The sequence below is a fragment of the Maylandia zebra genome, linkage group LG20, assembly GCF_041146795.1.
Source record: "Maylandia zebra isolate NMK-2024a linkage group LG20, Mzebra_GT3a, whole genome shotgun sequence".
NCBI classification, from domain to species: domain Eukaryota; kingdom Metazoa; phylum Chordata; class Actinopteri; order Cichliformes; family Cichlidae; genus Maylandia; species Maylandia zebra.
The window spans coordinates 21,186,543-21,205,654 of record NC_135186.1 but is presented as its reverse complement, the minus strand read 5'-3'; the positions used below and the strand labels follow the sequence as shown (position 1 = coordinate 21,205,654).

The 19,112-nt window shown below is 43.7% G+C and overlaps 1 protein-coding gene across 1 annotated transcript; it reads left to right on the top strand.

Moving 5' to 3' along the window:
* The first annotated feature begins 2,078 nt into the window (after positions 1–2,078).
* Positions 2,079–9,874, top strand: LOC143414404 (uncharacterized). The gene is made up of 6 exons (XM_076878696.1): positions 2,079–4,273; positions 4,706–4,794; positions 5,151–6,179; positions 8,121–8,276; positions 8,521–8,617; positions 8,868–9,874. Exons 2-5 carry the CDS (start codon positions 4,792–4,794, stop codon positions 8,572–8,574), a joined length of 1,242 nt encoding a protein of 413 aa, XP_076734811.1. The 5' UTR covers positions 2,079–4,273; positions 4,706–4,791; the 3' UTR covers positions 8,575–8,617; positions 8,868–9,874.
* The last annotated feature ends 9,238 nt before the right edge of the window (positions 9,875–19,112 follow it).

The following is a 19,112-nucleotide window of genomic DNA, read 5'->3' as shown; positions in this document are numbered from 1 at the left end:
GGATTATTGAATTATGGTTAATGGTTGGTAGAATTTTTTTTAAACATTATCTGCCAATTACATCTGCCACCCTTCTCCAAATCTGTGCCCCTACCTGGCCCCCCAACAAAAATTTTCTAGACACGCCACTGTGCCCACCGTGGTGAAAGAAGTTGAAAGCCAATTTCTGATGAATCAGATTTTCTGAGCCTGCTCCTCTGCCTCTCCATGGTCCTGTTCCCAGGGTGGCTGTGGTCCAGCCATCCCCTGCACCCCTATCAGTTTCCCGGGTGAGGAGGCCTGGGGCTCGGTTGGTCCTTGCTCTGGTTTTCAGGCCAGCTGAGGCTCTACTAGTCTCTGCACCTGTACCAGCTCGTCAGGTGGGAACAGCAGCTGCCTAGCTGTTGCCTGTCCCGGCTGGTTCAGGGCGGCCGTGGACCAGCTCTCTCTTGCACCTGTACCTGTAGCTCTCTCCTGCACCTGTGGGAGTGACTGATGTCCGGTCTGCCCCAAAACCCACACCAGTCCCTGAGGTGAGGCCAGCCAGGACACAGCTGACCTCCGCACGCATACCTGCTCCTAGGGTGGGAGCGGCTAGTGTCTGGTAGGTGCCTGTACCCGTTCCTGTCTCAGTTGGAGGTGAGCCTGTTCAGCAGTTTCCCCTCACTTTAATCACCAATTCAACCACCACTACAACCACCATTGCAACCTCTACTTCAGTCACTAGCTCAGTCATCAGCTCTGTTACAGCCTCAGTCACCTGCTCAGCCACCTGTCCAGCCAGGGGTCTCTGCACCTGCTGGTCCTGTGTCGCCTCAGCCAGGGATCTGCACACCTACCGTCTGTTACCACTGGGGGCCTTGGTGAGCTTCTCCGGCACTCCGCGGCTTCCATGCAGCCATCTGTTTACGCTGGTGGCTCTGGAGAGTCAATCCAGCTGTCCATGTTTTCGATGCTGTCTTCTGTCTCTGCTGAAGACTCTGGAGAGTCTGTCCAGACATCAGCTCCACCTGATGCACCTTAGAACACACATCAACACTACAATGAGCGGGTGGAGGGAGGTTTGGAGTCTTCTCTCACCCCCATTCTCTGCGACCTGCTGGAGCGGGGGGGCTAGGAGGAGGAGTTGGCCGTCCGACTGCAGTCTGGAGTGTGGGGCCTCCCTGCTGCTGCGGAGTCGGGGCGGTCTGCCTCCCCCCACCGCAGGGAAAAGGGTAACACCACCTAGGTCTGGGTGCAGTTCCCCCCTCCAGGGGCAAGGGTACCTAGACCCGGTTCGTAGAGTACGCTTGGGGAGTGTGATCGTATGTACAGTGTCTCTTTATGTCTGTCTCCATGTTGGTTGAGTGTGGAGTAAGTGCATATGAGAGCATGAGGGTGGGAATGGATGTTTGTATATGTGTGTGCCTGTATGTCTGTGTCTATATGTCGGGTTATATGTCCCCAGAGAGGTGGCACCTCTCTGGGGACATCTCAGGCCCTCCAAGGTTTGGAGGCCTATCTCCCCCTACCACCACTTCCCCTGCCAGTGGCGGACTCCCTCAGACATCTGTGCGTTGGTGGTTCTTTGTGTCCGGGGATGGGCGTCCAGGTACACACCGGCTCACTCCTTGGCAGCCGCTTATCGGGGCCTGGAGCCTGGGGCTCGCTCGGGCCACTTCGGAGGTGGGGTGCCCCCGGCCTCTCGGCCTGGGGCTCGGTCACTCAGGCACGGCTGGCTGCCGGCGGAGCTCACGGGCGCGTCACTGCAACTCCCCCTGGCTTCTGCTCCGCGGCTGCTGAGTGAGCCCTCATCTGGGACTCTCCTCAGCTCTTTCTGGGACAGTGGCGCGGCTGCCCCTCTGTTGGTCTTCCTTGGTCTCTTGTGTTCTGGGGGCCTCTGGATGTCTGGAGTTTTGATCTCCTCCATACCTGCTTCATGCCCTGGAGGACGGGGCTGTGCCCCCCCCACACCCTCTAGCAGATCATTACATGAAGGAACCTTTAAAAAAAAACAAACAAGCGCGTCATATTCCCATATATCATTGTGATGTTGTTTATTCTATTACTCTTGTTCTCTTCTGCTTGTTTTCTTTTTTCTTAGCAGGTGATCCAGGTGATTGATATATGCATTTTTTTTCTTTTTCTTTTTTTTCTGCCCGTTCTGTTGGTTTTTGTTTTTTGCCCTTCTCCCCCGTCCCTCTTCTCAGCTGTTTTTCTTTCCCTCTTTCTTTCTCCCCTTCTTTCCCCCAGTCAAGTCTGTCCCGTATTCAGTAAGTGAAAATAAAATAAACAATAAAAGGTGAATCAAATGGACCATTACGGCAAGGCTGGGATGGTCAATTTGGTAAAGTAAATCCGTTGGGCATCTTTCTTTGCCTTTAGACAACAATTCTGATGGCAAAAGAGCCAAATGGGACAGGCAAGAAAGGAAAAAGAAAAAAAAAGAAAAAGGAAAAAAAAAAGACATCAGCTCCACCAGCTATTCAACCGTCAGATCAATTGTTTGCGGCGGCCACGCCACCTTTGGATCAACTGTGTGCGGCAGCCATGCCACCGTCAATTCCACCACCTGCAACAGCCATGGTGCCGGCGTCCATGCCCTTGTCTGGCCTTGCCTCGTCTGGTCCTACCTCCTCTCCTGCAGCTGTCATGCTGCCATCTGGTCCTGTGCTTTCACGGCCATGTCCACGTCCAGCACCACACCATCGCCGGCCACTTTCCAGGCCATTGGCTGAGGATCTTGGCCATCATGGGTGGCTTCTTGAACTGTTTCTACGCCACCACTGCTTTCTGCGCGGTCGACCTCTGGATTTGCTTCACCCACGCCACTGCCGCTTTGCACATGGCTGGCCTCCAGAACTTCTCCGTTGCCACCGCTGTCTCCGCAGTCGGCCTCCAGAACTATATCTGCACTGGTGCTTTCCACACCCTAAAAAATTATTCAGGGGCTTAGTACATATCATTATAATTCTAAGTTAGATGACCTTGATTAAATCTTTGAAAATCACAAAAGTGTTATCTTGAGTTGAAAATACTGAAAAGAATGCTTAAATTTTCAACACCAGTTTTTGGTTGAACTGAGCTCTTTTGTTCAAGTTTATTTAAAAGAAAAAATTCTGTATTTGAAACACAGGGTGCATTATTTAAATCTACTCAATATATCTCATAGAAAGTACTCAAAATAACTGAGACACTGGTATTCATACTTATCATTGTCTTTAACTTTAATTATTAATGGTTCAAAATCAATATAATTTTGTCCCCCAATACTAACTTAAAACTTTGAGTAAGACTAATGACCTTTGGCATGTACCGCGCGCGAGGAGCATGGCCTCATGGGAGATTTTCTGCCCGTTGAACGAGACAGACACACATCCACTGCAGACTTGGTAACGTTTTCAGGTAAGTGACCAATTCTTGCATTAGCTGTCTTTATCCACACCGTTCTTTTATAACATGTTCTGAAGAAAGCGTTTGTCATGGTGGCTCACTTTTCGCAGCGTGTTTGTGCACGTTAATTTAAGTTTTCAACCCGTCTTCCAGTCAAGGTGGCGGGAAACCGCGCCCTTTTATCCTTTTACGTTCTGAGTCGCTATCTGCGTTCCGGGTAATTTGACCGGAATGTCCCGGTACCAGCGACCTGACCGTTTAATCGGGGGCATTTTAGGAACCACGTGAAAGCAGGTGTGCTCAGACATTTCTAGAAAATGGCCCTGTTGAGTCGCGGTGCGGGAGCTGCGGTAGTCATGCGGCCTGACTCACTCTGTCAGGTTGTTCAGGTGATGAACAGACGTCATCAATGGCTTTGGTAACTAAGAAGATCTGCCCGCGGAACAGTTCATAGCAGCAACCATGCTGCTTAGCTTTCTTGTTCTATGTGGGGTCTTTCAGAGCATATAAGACGCTGCTTTCAGCTTTGTCCCGAACAGGGCCAGTTTTTGAGAGAACGCTGAGAGGGCCGCCCGGGTCAGCAGATTACCTCATCCAGGGCCGGTCCAAAGTACTATGGGGGCTGAAGTAAATTTAGACTCGGGGCCCTACTTCCTTTCAGATCCCAGAAAATAATGAAAAAAAAAAAAAGCTTTGGTCCTTTGGGTCAAGCCAAAAGTACCATCATTTCCAGTATAGTTACTCCCAATTTACATAAATAAATGTTTATTTCAATCCAAGTTAAAATTTCTTATAAGAGATTGATGTTATGGCAGATTACTCAGTGACATGTTTTGTAATGATAAAGTTTTGATTTGTATTTTTTCAGCACCATCTTCACCACCAGGAGAAAAAAATCTGCATCAACTACAAAGTAAAGCAGGTAATTTTACTCAGAGGACTTGATGTGTTAAATTTTGGAATGATATGATATTGTTTTATACAAGCTGAGTAGTGGATGGTGATACCACCTAAATATTTATACTGGTTTTGTGGTGGGTCATACAAATGCCAAATCTAAATTTTGAGAATTTTTCAGTTCAGTAAATATATTGATGATTTCATGGTCTGTCATCTAGTGTCACCATACTATCTTTTTATTTATACAGCGTGGTGATGTGATTCAGATTATTTCAATGTGGTTAAGTATTGTACTTTGTTCCATGTTGACTTATTTGTAAGTTGTATCCTCCACCTGAATTGGTAGTGAGTATTGGTTATTCAATCAGTTAATCATACAAAAACTGTGTAAATATGGTTATACACCATTCTGTCATCTTCATACTGTGAGACATATTTTCTCACAATGTTTTAGGTCACAGGTGATGAGATGGCAGTGTAAACTCTGCAAACATGAGGAGTCATCAAAAGTGTCACTACTCAAACATTATCGAGTGAAACATGGTACATTTGGTCATGGCTATTCCATACCCTGTCTTCATTTGAATTGTCCTTGCTCTTTTAAGACATGGGGTGCCTTAGGCTCACACTTGCCTAGGTCTCACAGTTCGCATGAAACGGAAGAGTGTGAGGTCCTTCCAACTATTAGATGTAAAATCTGTGATTCTTTTTACCTGGATCCTTCTGGGAAAATGACCTAATACATCCCAGAGTACTTGGTGACACTTAGCCCTTAACACCATATCGTGTTGAAGGCAAGAAAATGGTGTCAATAAAACGTCACATTGTTTGTTAGTGTAAGGGGAAAGACTCAGATACCCCCTTTCTTTTTCTTTTTTCTTGTGGTTTTTATTCTGCAGATGGACTCCGTTGCCTTGAAAGTAATTTTTGGACAACAGAGTGAGAAGCTTGTGCTCTCTTCTGGAATACCCAGGACTGTTGAGGAGTTGCATGAGACAGTGAGAGAGACATTTGGGCTAGTTGAGGATTTCACATTGCACTATTATGATGACTCATTTGGAGATTTCTTTACACTTCATTCTCCCAACCAAATCAAAGATAGGGGTACAGTCAAAGCTGTGGTCATTCCATCAGTAGTGCTTACATTGATTCCTCAGTGTGAAAATCCCTCAGATGTAAGTTCACTGAATGAAAGTTCAAGCTCTTCAACCTATAAAACCACAGAGGACCAAACAGATGGATCATCTCTGTCTTCAGACAACACTGTCATACTCTCCCCTCTTCAAAGTCCTCTGAAGACTACATGGCCAGATGAAATTGTCATTCCACTTTTCTCTGTGGCAACAGAGACTGTACTGAAAAATGCCAATGAAGTCTTTGTTCAAAATGGCACTGTGCTGAACAATACTTCAGTCAAGTCAGATATAATGGAAAAATTAGCTGATTATATGTACAGCTACACAGCCTACCCTACTGGCCTTCAGTTTGGAGAAGTGGCAGAGGCTCTGGTCAAAAAGCACCCATGTCTGACAGAGCCAGGCAGTCGTAATGGCTGGATGGGATGGATGTATAGTCTTAAATACAAGATGGGAAATTACAGGTCAAAGTTACGAAGTCTTGGAGTTCCAGAGGTTACTTGCAACTCACTGAAGAACAAGCACCCTGATGACAAGGCTCCAGCGAAGAACATAAAGAAGGCGCGGAAAGGAGAAGTGCTGTTTCTGCCACACTATCCAGGACAAGATGGTAAAGAACAGCAAGAGCTGGAGCGACAACAACTGATTGAGGAGTATAAGAAGAAAAACAGCACAGCCGTCAAGGATTTAATGTGCAAAACCTTTGCACATAGAAGACATGATATTATCAGCCAACAGCTGAGTGTCAGCGACATCAAGGACAGATGGCCGGCGTTGTTTGACGTCTCCCAAGTAAGTGAACATTTAAAGGGATATCCACTTGTAAATAAAATTAGGTCTGTTAGATCCCCCATCATAAGATAAGTGAGGAAAAACATGTTGCTACCATCCTAGTGATTTTGATGATCTTGCAGCAGCCAGGTTGCTTTAATTTGTCATAAGACTCTAGAATCGCTAGGAGTTTGAATCAAAATGAGGAATCTGAATCAAAACCAGAATGGTTCTAATCGAAACCATTCCCAAGCCTAGGGAACAATAAATGCTAGTAATTTCCGTTCACTTAACTTGTTTTAGGCTAAGTTAATGTAACCTGACTGAAGAATGACTGGGCTGATTGCAAAGTGCCTTTGTCTCACTTATCTAACTCTGGAGCACATAACGACAGACTAGATTTTACTGAAGAGTAAAGAGTGAAGAGTAATTTAATATTTTTATGAAACGTTGGCTACGTATTGTAACCCCAGATTCTATGAGTATAGGCGCAGCCCTTTAAGTGGGTATTCCCCTTGTGAGCGCAGCACTGAAGTATTTTAGTCCACGCCCACCTGCTGTGTGGGCCTCACCCTGGTCCTAGTATAAGTTACGGTGAGACCAGGAAATCAGCTCTACCGTTTTTCTTCAGCCAGCCAGAAGATGTCCAGCGAGACCATCCGTCTGTGTCCATCCTGCTACATCATGTCGTATGACCAACATGCCGTCTGCGTGGGCTGCCTCGGTCCTCACCATGCGGACCTCGCCCTCACACCTTAATCCTATTGCTGCTCCTGTTAGCTCCTCCCGCCAGAGGAAAAGCAGCGGAGGTCAGCCTTTTTCAAGGCTGATACTGAGGAGGCGTTCCCGCTAAGAGAGAGGTACTCGCTGGAAGAAGCCATCGAGTTCTTCGATGGTGGGCCGGAATTGGATGATTCCACCCACCGTGAGGAAAACGGCAGTGGTGGCAGCTCCACTGCCTCCGAGCTGGGCAGCCTGGCGACAGAAGGGAGGCGGATGAGCGGACGCTCATCCACCCCTGGCCTTCATATGTCGGCGAGGACGCCGCTCCCAGTTGTTGGTGCGCTGCTCCTGGATCTGCCTGGCATTATCCAGGAGGCAGCTGGTGAGAAGGGACTTCCCGTCCCTCAGCCTGCTCCACCCCCATCGGATGATCTGGAGGGAAGGTATGGCTCTGCTCACTCTCGTTGCCCAGATCCCATCTGGCCTCAGTTCCCGGCGGTGATGACCTACCTCTCTGAGGTAGCAGCAGAGCCAGCGAAGATTAGAGCGCCGGTCTCTACCTAGGGCTTCACAGAGGGCTTCACAGACCGGAGTTTTCCGCCTGTTCCCCCTCTAGAGCCGAGCCTTGCTTCAGTTTTCGGCACCAAAATGACCAAGGTCGTTGGACAGCGACCGGCCCATCCCGCCAAACTTGACCAGCTGATAGCAAGGTTCACTGATCACGCACATCAATGCACTGTTCTGTCAGCTGCAGTGACTAACAACACTGCCTCGCTAGCGTTTGTCATCTCCAGGAAGGTGGAGGAAGCAGAGCTGCCAGAGGAGCTGAAAGGCTTTCTCTGTAAAGCCGCTGACGCGATTCTGAAAATGTGCGCCACTTCAGCGGTGTGTTCCTCTCGCATCGCTGCCTGGCAGACGATGGTTCAGAGGGCAACCTGGCTCCGCCTCTTCCCTCCAAGATTATACAATCTCACAGGGAAATAGTGCAAGCAATTCATAACATAAAATTTAGAAGCTTAGTGGAAGATAATACTTTATGTTAAGGCTTTAGTCTGCATACTGAACAACTCCACTTATATGGATTTATGTCTGGATGAGTAAATTAATCTTTTGCATGTTAGAAAATAAGGTCCAGGTTGCAAAAAATGGTAGTTCCACTTAAAGATTTTTTTTTTTGATTGAATCAGAATTTTGGCCTTCAGATTTTTTGTCCTTGGTTTTTTGTCCTCTCCCATCCAGGTCAGTGCAGAGTTTCATAGGATCACGACCCTGAACCTTGAACCAAAGTTCATGTCATCGTTGGACTTGTATTCATCCAAACTCCTGTCCTTGTTTCAAGCCAAGAAAGGTGCTGCTGGACAACGCGACAGGGCACAGTTAAACCTTCTGCTTCAGGTAAGGAAGATTGCATTTTCTAACCACAAAAACGTTCCAACACAGCATTGAAGAGGCCCTTCCACTAAAAACGGCTTTTCTTAGGTTTCTGTTCAATATTTTAGCTCCACAGGTGTTCTTACCTTGATGGTGGGTGTGAAAACAGGTCAACAACAGAAAAAAAATAGTTATGTTTAAGCTAGAAATGGTAAGTCATGTTTTAAATGTGCAAATTTTGCCTCAGTTGAGACTTCCTGTTTTACAGAGTGGAAATTCCATCGAGAAAAAAACGAGAAGTCATCATCAGATGTCTCATTGACCATCTGGGAGAGGATCCAAGTGCCTTAATCAAAACCTTTGAGGTTGGTGCACTAAATCTGTTTTAGGAATATTAGTAGTTTATTTTAGCTTGTGAGATCATAGAAAAGTTTTAAGATACTGTTCTAAAGAAAAAAAAAACACTTCAAAGCATACAAAAGAATAGCATTTGCTCAAAGATTTTGGAGCACAGTGTCCACATATTATGAGTACCGGTGATGTCATACAAATGAAACTTTTTGTTTCAATGTTTGGAAATATGTGAGCTTAAAACAGTTGTTTCTCTTTTTAAAGGACGGTGCTGATGCTGTCTTTGTTGAAGAGGCTTTGGCTGAGGAGGTGATGAAGATTTACCTGCTGCAGAATCAAGACAGGTCAGGCGAACCTACTGATGTGGGTATTGTTATTGAAGGCGTTACTGTTCTGGGCAAACTTGGGAATCTGAGCAAAGCCTGTTTCTATCTTTTGGGACTGTGCTATGCTCTGGATCTGAAATACCCCAAGAATTTCAAATGCACATTTGAAGCATTTCAAAAAGTGTTCATGGAGCTGGATCCAGGAAACCTTTCTGTCAAGGTTCAAAGACTGAAAAATGACCTCTGTTCATTGTAGACAAAATTTCACAGGGCTGTTCTTAAAGTGTTAGACTTGTTAAGTGACATGTAATGCTCATCAAAAGGTTCAGTTGCGGCATTACATTGTGTTGACATTCCTGTTCATAAATAATGTTTGTACCATAAACTGTGTTTTTGTATTAACTTTCCAGATTCACATTAAGGTGTAAATGGGAGAGTATCTTCTGTATGATTTTTTTTTATTTTTTATTTTTAAGCGCAATCCTTTTTGAAACCTTTTTATTTAAATTCTGGATGTTTTTTGGTCACTCTTTAGTTATAATCTTCCCAATTTTTTGGAATCAAAATAAGATGTTCAAAAACTATGTCACAGTGCAAATGTTTTTTTTTTTTTGTTTTTTTTCAGGATTTATGTTTTTTTGGGATCTTAATTTTATTTTTGTCATTTGACCTTTTCTGAAAAGGTAAAGCACTGCGTTCACTTGAGCCACTTTTATTCTTTGTATGGCAGGTACATTTTTCGTGTTGTTAGCATGAATATGCCAGTTTTACAGAGTTTTATCAAGCATGCCAATTTGGATGCAATTTTATTATATAAGGCTGTTGTGACTGAAATTTTATCCAAGTTTTATCCACTGAATGTAGAACAGATTTCAGCTCACTGTGTTCAGAGAAGGAATCTGCAAAATGTGTGATTCACAAAAAAGCTGTTTAAAATAAATCATTGTGAACAATGTTGAACTGACGTGGTTCTTTTTTCGTGTGTGTGTGTGTGTGTGTGTGTGTGTGTGTGTATATAATAAACACTTAATTGTAATTAACGTTTTTGCTTAAGTTAACTTAAAAATATTAAGTAAATTGAACCATTATTTAAAAACAAATAATTGTAATGGTGTAGGTTAAATGTGCCAAGCATTTCAGCATTTCCTAATTAATATTTTATGTAGTTTGAACTTTTGGTTACTGTTGTTTTAACTTACATTTTCAATTGTATTTACTCAATTTTGTATGTTACTGTAACATCTTTAATTGTTCATAACAACTTATTCCATTTTAGTTGGATTTACTCAATTAATAAGGTGTATTTAAGAGATGTGATTGTTTTTGCATTTACTCATTATTTTTGAGTGTAAAAGTGTTGCACCAAAATATTTAAGTAATTATCAGTTTTAGTTCTTAGAGTGCATGCAGCGGCCTCCTGAACTGTGTTTGTGCTGTCGGCCTGTGGGTCGGCCGCCCTGAACCGTTTATAATTTTTTTGTTGATGATCTGATGATGATCAAAACCATTAAACCATTCAAAAATATTGCTACTGTTCAATTCAAATCTCAGTGTTGTGCAAATTAATAATGTTACAAATTTGGTTTTCAAAGGCAACAAACGGACAAAGTACACTGAAAATTACATTTGGTGTAAGTGTATCCACAATAACCAAGACCTGTTAAACTAGTACATCCACTCAAATTTGACTAACATTTATTATGGTTGGGTGGTGCTCAGACAAGGACCACGTACATAAAAATACATATACATAAATGCTGTTACCTATGAGTCAATTGTAACTTTGCAAAGATAAACAATTGCTACTTATCTTTGTTGTGACCTAACATGGTATAGTTACAAAGTAAAAAGATCATTCAAAGTGAAATATGTGATAATATCCTATTATGTTTTTAAAGGCAGTGTGTGTGTAAACCAGCATATTAAACAGATTAAATATGCTGATTTTATTTCCTCTATGACGTTACATCATATTTCTTTCTTCTTCTTTGTGCAATTCTCTGACTGTAAACCTGTAAACTCTAGACTCACTGTGAGACCTAGTTTCCAGTCATTGAGTAAATGGCTGTATAATTAGAGTGACAGAAGGTTTTATCACATAGTCCCTGTGCAGGCTGTGACAGCAGGCTACTGTGGGCCACAGAGAGGCACAGGCCCTTTGATGAGCAGTTGGAGGATGGGGACCAGCAAACTCTGTGGCAGTGTGGGAGGATCAGTGATTCTTGATGAGGTAGTTCAATCGCTTTTGCTACTGAGAAAAAGAACTGAGTCACAGGAATAAACTCACATCTGACAGGAGACGGACAAAAGGGGAATATAATGACTAAACTGCAGAATGAAAGTCCAAAATATCTGCAGAACTAAAACATTTGTGAAATTTGTAAAGATATTGTTACATTTATATTATTATTTTTTTTGTGACTCGATGAGAATGTAACATTTGTATATAAACATACTGACTTTAAATGATAATCCATGAGTTATTTTTCTGGGAATTTGCATCAAAAACATTATAATTCAAATATAATACATATAATCATCCAAATAATTGCAACGCATCTGTACTTACACCAAGCTTTAATGGTTGGGAATCTGGGCTGCTGACCCTGGGCAGTATACTAATCATCTATAATCTCAGGTCAACTACAATGTTCAGGCCCAGAATCACACAGTTTCAGTTTGTAAACGAGTCCAAATGTCTCATCAGATCTCAGATTCTTAAAAGTGATTGGCAGTTGATGCTACAACCAAGACTTCCCAGCTCACAATTAACACCACCTCTGCTTAAGAACAGAAAACATATTTATTAAAAAGATGAAGGATGATAGCACAACAAGAAATAATTGCACAAAATATGAGACATCATATAAGTACAGTACTCTGCCTTACAGAAACCTGGTTGCAGCAAGATGATTATGTTAGTTTAAATGAATCAACACCCCCGAGTCATTCTAACTATCAGAAACCTCGAAGTACTGGCTGAGGGGGCAGTGTGGCAGCAATTTTTCATACCAGCCTATTAATCAACCAAAGACCCAAACAGACTTATGCTTAGTCTTGTCCACCCCAGCTGTAAAACTCAGAAACCAGTCTTATTCGTTATATCATCTAAAATTTAAAAAAAAAAAAAATTAATCTACTCTAATTCAATCTAAAATTAGAATGCAATAGATTTTTCTAGCGTTTATTGGACATAGATTGTGTTGATAGACAGGAGAAAGTGGAGAGGGAGAGAGAGAAAGGGAGAGCCTACTGCTCCATATGGACGCCTGCTCACTTTCTCAATACTGAAATTCAGTTTCATGTATATATAGTGTTCCACATTAATCCAAATAAGTGCTCTGAATCCTTTTGTAGATGGCCCCCAAGTGGTAAGATTGGGTTCTAGATTTGGTCAAATGCAGCAGTGAGATACAACAATCTAACTATAAAATCAGTCTGTTGTCTGAAGCTATATGGTCTGTGCATTGTCTGTAGCTTTCACCTATGCTGTTCCAAGTGGAGGAGTTCAAGTATCTCGGGGTCTTGTTCGCGAGTGATGGGAGAAGGGAGCCGGAGATCGACAGACGGATTGGGGCTGCAGCTGCAGTAATGCGGACGCTGCACCGGTCCGTCGTGGTGAAGAGGGAGCTGAGTGTAAAAGCGAAGCTCTCAATTTACCGGTCGATCTACGTCCCTACCCTCACCTATGGCCACGAGCTGTGGGTAGTGACCGAAAGAACGAGATCGCGGATACAAGCGGCAGAAATGAGCTTCCTCCGAAGGGTGGCTGGCCTCTCCCTTAGAGATAGGGTGAGAAGTTCGGCCATCCGGGAGGGGCTCAGAGTAGAGCAGCTGCTGCTCCACATCGAAAGGAGCCAGCTGAGGTGGTTCGGGCATCTGACAAGGATGCCCCCTGGGCGCCTCCTGGGTGAGGTGTTCCAGGCATGTCCCACCGGGAGGAGGCCCCGGGGCAGACCCAGGACACGCTGGAGAGATTATACCTCTCGGCTGGCCTGGGAACGCCTTGGTATTCCCCCGGATAAGCTGGAGGAGGTGGCTGGGGAGAGGGAGGTCTGGGCCTCTTTGCTTAGGCTGCTGCCCCCGCGACCCGGCCCCGGACAAAGCGGATGAAAATGGATGGATGGATGGATGGATGGATGGTAATCATAGCAAAGATAAATCATGTAAATCACATTTACAGCAATAAAAAAGGATTCATAAATAAACAGTGTGGTAAAGAAAGGAAAGCAAAAGCCTTATAGGTTAATTGATTGCTAAAATGAGCAAGAATTAGCAAACATTAGAAGATTAGCTGGGTTACATGCTGGTTAGCACTGCTGTCTCACAACAGTCAGTTCAAATCCACCTTCTGGCCGGGGACTTCTTGTGTGGAGAACATTTTGCATGTCGTGCCCCATCTCTCCACATACTCCTCCCACAATCAAAGATATTCAGTTAGAGGGTTTGGGCTATTTGTTGATTCTAAATTGCCGATAGTTGTAAATCGTTGTCTGTCTCTTTGGATTAGCTGTTTGACAGACTGCCAACCGGTCCAGGGTGTACCTGGCTTTCGACCTATGACAGCTGGGAGAGCCGACTTTTTTGTAATTTGTTTAAGTGGTCTTGAGCAATAGTTTCCAAAATATAGGAAAAAACGCTAAAGATAACACAATTTTTTAAGGCATAAAAAGTATTTTTCTACCAACAAGTTGGTTTCCAAAGAGCTATTAACTGAAAATTGTCATATCTCACCATGGTGTGTAGTGTGTCTTTCAGAAAACTGAGCGATTTAGTCAAGTAGAGGACAAAAGATGTTTCAGATCTAAAAAAAAACTGCCAACAGTAGAAGAAGAGTATCTGGAAGTCTTGCTTATGAAATAGGAAAAAACAGACGTGACACTGGACCTGAGGGATATATCTGACCATCTACTGTTTGCTGAAGTGATCATATCACATCAGTGGAACTGTAGGTGGCCAAAGATTAATTTCCACACAGTACATTAATGATCAGCACAATCTTCAGCATCTCATACATGTAGAATCCATGGGCTGCGGTGGTCCTCACTGGGCTCTCGTACTCTGGGGGGGGGGGGGGGGGGGGCTCTGGATGTCTTGGATCTCCTCCATGCCTGCTTCATGTTCTGGTGGGGCAGGGCTCCCCACACCCACTATTAGACAGTTACAGTTATGAATGCATATCATGCATTATTAGTACTGTATGCTACTCAGTGGCATTCAACGTGTATTATTTATTGTTATTTATGCTTATGTTGGTTGATGCTTTTGTTTCCTTGCTGTGTCATATTCTTTTTGCTTGTTTTTCTCAACAGTTGGTAAAACAGATTATCAGTGTCTTCTGTCTCTCTGTCACTCTTCCTCTATTTATCTTTCCCATCTCCTTCAATTAACTCTTTTCCCAACTTCTTTTTCCTTCTTCAGTCTCTTTCCCATCTCCCGGTCCTGTCCGTTCTGCCTGTAATAACGAATAAGCTAATAAACTATGACAATCAAGTGTACTAGTATAGCAAAAGGTCCACTTGGGAAAATAAATCTGCTGGCTGTTTTTCTTGGCCGTCAGACTTTAATTCTGATTGCTCCAGTTTGGATAATAAATAAATAAATCTCAGAGCAGGCAAAAAAAAAAAGAAAAAGAAAAAAATTACAGTAAAATAATTTAACATCCAAAATAAAATCAAGATGTTTGCAGAAGCCATTGCGCTCTTTAACAGCACTTGCAAAAATACTTTTAAAAAAGCAGTTTTCATAGTGGGGCTGATAATTCTGTCCTCAGCTAATGTAATATATCATTCTATATAACTAATTCATCTCTGTGTGATAAATTCTTTACCGCTAAAACAACTTTGAGACCCCTCGTCTTCTCAATTGTCAGTGAGTTTGGTAGACTGGAAACCTAACCATGCTGAGATAAGCAACTTGGGGCTTGATGGGTAAAAAACTATGAGTAGTTTCTACCTAGAATGCACTGTGTAAAAGTAGTTCCCTGTAAATATAATTCATATTTACATAATTCATATCTGTCTGAAGCTCCTATGGGTAAAACAGCTTTCATAGTACAGACCTTGTTTCATACTTAATGACCATCTGAATAATAAGTTATTCCACTGTGCTGATTTGCACACACTGTATTATAAGCATTAAGTAAGCCCTCTTAGGATCAGTAACAAATCATATTCCTTACTGCCCAATTGGCTGGATAATTGAGATTCACGTGCAGTCGGGTGGTCCCCCCCCTCCACACACAATATGAACTCTATTTTAAAGAAAGGCACACATAAAAGTCCCATTCTATTAAATCAAATAAACATGATATGGTACAGATAAATAGAGGGTCATACTTTCACATCTTAGTTCCTGTAGTATTACAATAATGATTCATTCTGAAATGAATAGGATACAATTGATTTCATAGATCAGTCAGCTCTGCCCACTCTCCCATCAACAGCTGCTTCTAGAGCACACGAGATGAAATTAAGTTGAAAATTTTATTGATTTTGTAGTTGTCTTCTGGTTGAGCAAACATCCTCCTGGAAATCAAGAGCCTCAGTTTACCAGTTCAGAAAACTGCAACCACGTTTCCTCTGCATTGATCAGTTCTACATACAGGGAGTGCAGAATTATTAGGCAAGTTGTATTTTTGAGGAATAATTTTATTATTGAACAACAACCATGTTCTCAATGAACCCAAAAAACTCATTAATATCAAAGCTGAATGTTTTTGGAAGTAGTTTTTAGTTTGTTTTTAGTTTTAGCTATTTTAGGGGGATATCTGTGTGTGCAGGTGACTATTACTGTGCATAATTATTAGGCAACAACAAAAAACAAATATATACCCATTTCAATTATTTCTTTTTACCAGTGAAACCAATATAACATCTACACATTCACAAATATACATTTCTGACATTCAAAAACAAAAGAAAAACAAATCAGTGACCAATATAGCCACCTTTCTTTGCAAGGACACTCAAAAGCCTGCCATCCATGGATTCTGTCAGTGTTTTGATCTGTTCACCATCAACATTGTGTGCAGCAGCAACCACAGCCTCCCAGACACTGTTCAGAGAGGTGTACTGTTTTCCCTCCTTGTAAATCTCACATTTGATGATGGACCACAGGTTCTCAATGGGGTTCAGATCAGATGAACAAGGTGGCCATGTCATTAGTTTTTCTTCTTTTATACCCTTTCTTGCCAGCCACGCTGTGGAGTACTTGGACGCGTGTGATGGAGCATTGTCCTGCATGGAAATCATGTTTTTCTTGAAGGATGCAGACTTCTTCCTGTACCACTGCTTGAAGAAGGTGTCTTCCAGAAACTGGCAGTAGGACTGGGAGTTGAGCTTGACTCCATCCTCAACCCGAAAAGGCCCCACAAGCTCATCTTTGATGATACCAGCCCAAACCAGTACTCCACCTCCACCTTGCTGGCGTCTGACTGGAGCTCTCTGCCCTTTACCAATCCAGCCACGGGCCCATCCATCTGGCCCATCAAGACTCACTCTCATTTCATCAGTCCATAAAACCTTAGGAAAACCAGTCTTGAGATATTTCTTGGCCCAGTCTTGACGTTTCAGCTTGTGTGTCTTGTTCAGTGGTGGTCGTCTTTCAGCCTTTCTTACCTTGGCCATGTCTCTGAGTATTGCACACCTTGTGCTTTTGGGCACTCCAGTGATGTTGCAGCTCTGAAATTTGGCCAAACTGGTGGCAAGTGGCATCTTGGCAGCTGCACGCTTGATTTTTCTCAGTTCATGGGCAGTTATTTTGCGCCTTGGTTTTTCCACACGCTTCTTGCGACCCTGTTGACTATTTTGAATGAAACGCTTGATTGTTCGATGATCACGCTTCAGAAGCTTTGCAATTTTGAGACTGCTGCATCCCTCTGCAAGATATCTCACTATTTTTGACTTTTCTGAGCCTGTCAAGTCCTTCTTTTGACCCATTTTGCCAAAGGAAAGGACGTTGCCTAATAATTATGCACACCTGATATAGGGTGTTGATGTCATTAGACCACACCCCTTCTCATTACAGAGATGCATGTCACCTAATATGCTTAATTGGTAGTAGGCTTTCGAGCCTATACAGCTTGGAGTAAGACAACATGCATGAAGAGGATGATGTGGACAAAATACTCATTTGCCTAATAATTCTGCACTCCCTGTACAGTATACTGAAAGCTCAGTGAATGAATGGCACGAGTCACTGTCGTCTTTAGCCTGTTAGTGAGTGATTTTAGTAACATGTAATACTGAAACATCCTTCAGCTTATGAAATCAGCTCTTAATAAGAATCACAACAAGCTCCTTCCTGTTTTGTACCAACAAAGTATTGTGATGATCATGAGGATATCCTAAGCAGCAAAACTGCATGGCACATTTACTTTTTAAAATATTTGTTAGGTTTTCATTCTATTTTGTTTTAATTTCAGAATCAGAATAATCAGAATCAAAATACTTAATCCCTAAGGAAATTCTGTCGTTCTCATTCCTTACTTTCATTTCAATGCCTCATTATGGGATGCGCCTCCCTGCGTATTCCTCAGAAGCTTTTTTCTCATTCTGCCAATCCTGATTAGGTGGTGATCGTGATGACCATGCATGACCAGGCAGAGCCACCCACCCTTTAATAGCTTGCGCTATTACATAGTTGTTATTCAAAAACCTGTTGTCTTCTCTATATGGACTAGTCTCACCAGGTCTGCTTGTGTTGCCTTGGGCTGGAACATGCCCAGCTCGCAACCAAGGCCTCCGGTTCATGTGCACATCGTGCCCGGTTCACCATGAAGAATCTCTGACGATGGCTAGTGCACCAAGCTAGCCTGTCAGGAACAGACCCCTTCTTGCCCACAGCCAACACTGTGGCCGATGGTGGTGTCACAGAAGCTGAACAGCGGGCTGGCAGCAGCTGGGGCTCTCAGCTGGACCTAGCAGGGGTGGCTCCACCAATGCAAGACATATTGGAGTTGGATTACGAGGATGATGATGAGGATGCCTCAGAAATCCTCTTATCCGACGACAAGTATGAAGATGAAATGTCAGACTAGCGCCCCTACGACTGCTCTTCAGGAGCAGAGGGAGCAGACCAACCTCTCATGGTCCTAGCATGGATATGCAAAATGTGTGCAAATGCACTTAATATCCTGTGGCATAACGGAGTAACTGAGACCACTAGATGATGTTATGAGGGGAAGAAATTGCCCCAGTCTACCAGAGCGGCGAAGCAATTACTCCCAGTCTTTCCAGAGCTGCTGGAAGAGGTAACCGTCTCTTGGAAGGACCGCCCGTTTAGCAGCAGAAGCCCCATACAGGGCACTTCTTCTTTTGAGGGCATGGAGAAGCAAGGCCTACTCAGTAAGTCCCCCATGGAGCTGGTAGTTGCAGTCCACCTCTATCAGCAGCTGCCTACAGCCTCCTCCAGGAGCCCCACACTCCCGTCAAAGGTAGACCGCTTTCAGTCCGCCATGACTGAAAGGCCCTACAAAGTGGTGGCTTTGTAATGCACTGAATGTTTCCTCCATCCTAGCTGCTACCAGGCAGAGCTATGTGAAGCCATGAAGACTAGGCCCAATCCAAATGTGCGGGGCGAGAATACTGTGATCACGGACATTTGCCTCCACATGCGGTACTGCATAGTCCAAGCCACAGGGAAATCTATGGGGAAGATAGTGTTGCAGAAGCGAGCCAGATAGCTCAACCTGACAAACCTGTCAGAGAGGGAGAAGGAGGACATTTTGGACATGCCGATCGTGCCTGACTGCATTTTTGGGACTGCTCTGGCTTCCATGCAGCAGAAATGTGAGGCGAGGAAGAGAGAGGATGAGGCTCTCAAGCTCTGCCTCCCCCGGAAAATCGAGTCAACACCTCTTGCACCTTTGCACAGGCAGTTGCCCGGCCTCCCATTCAGTTCAGTTCAGTTCAACGGATGAAGCTCCAGCCACCCCATGGCCAATGTTGTAAAAAGCCTAACACCCTGGGCATGCTCAGTGTTAACCAGATGTTTCAGCCATAGTCTGCCACTAGTGTTGGGGGCAGGCAGGGCAGGGGAGACACAAGAGGCTGCTTCTTCTCTATCCCGGAGGAGAGTGAGATGGGCAACGCTCACAACTTCAGCCTGGGAAGACAATATCATGGGGCTACAGGCTTCAGTTCGCCGTGACTCCACCTCCTTTTCAGGGCGTATCACATTC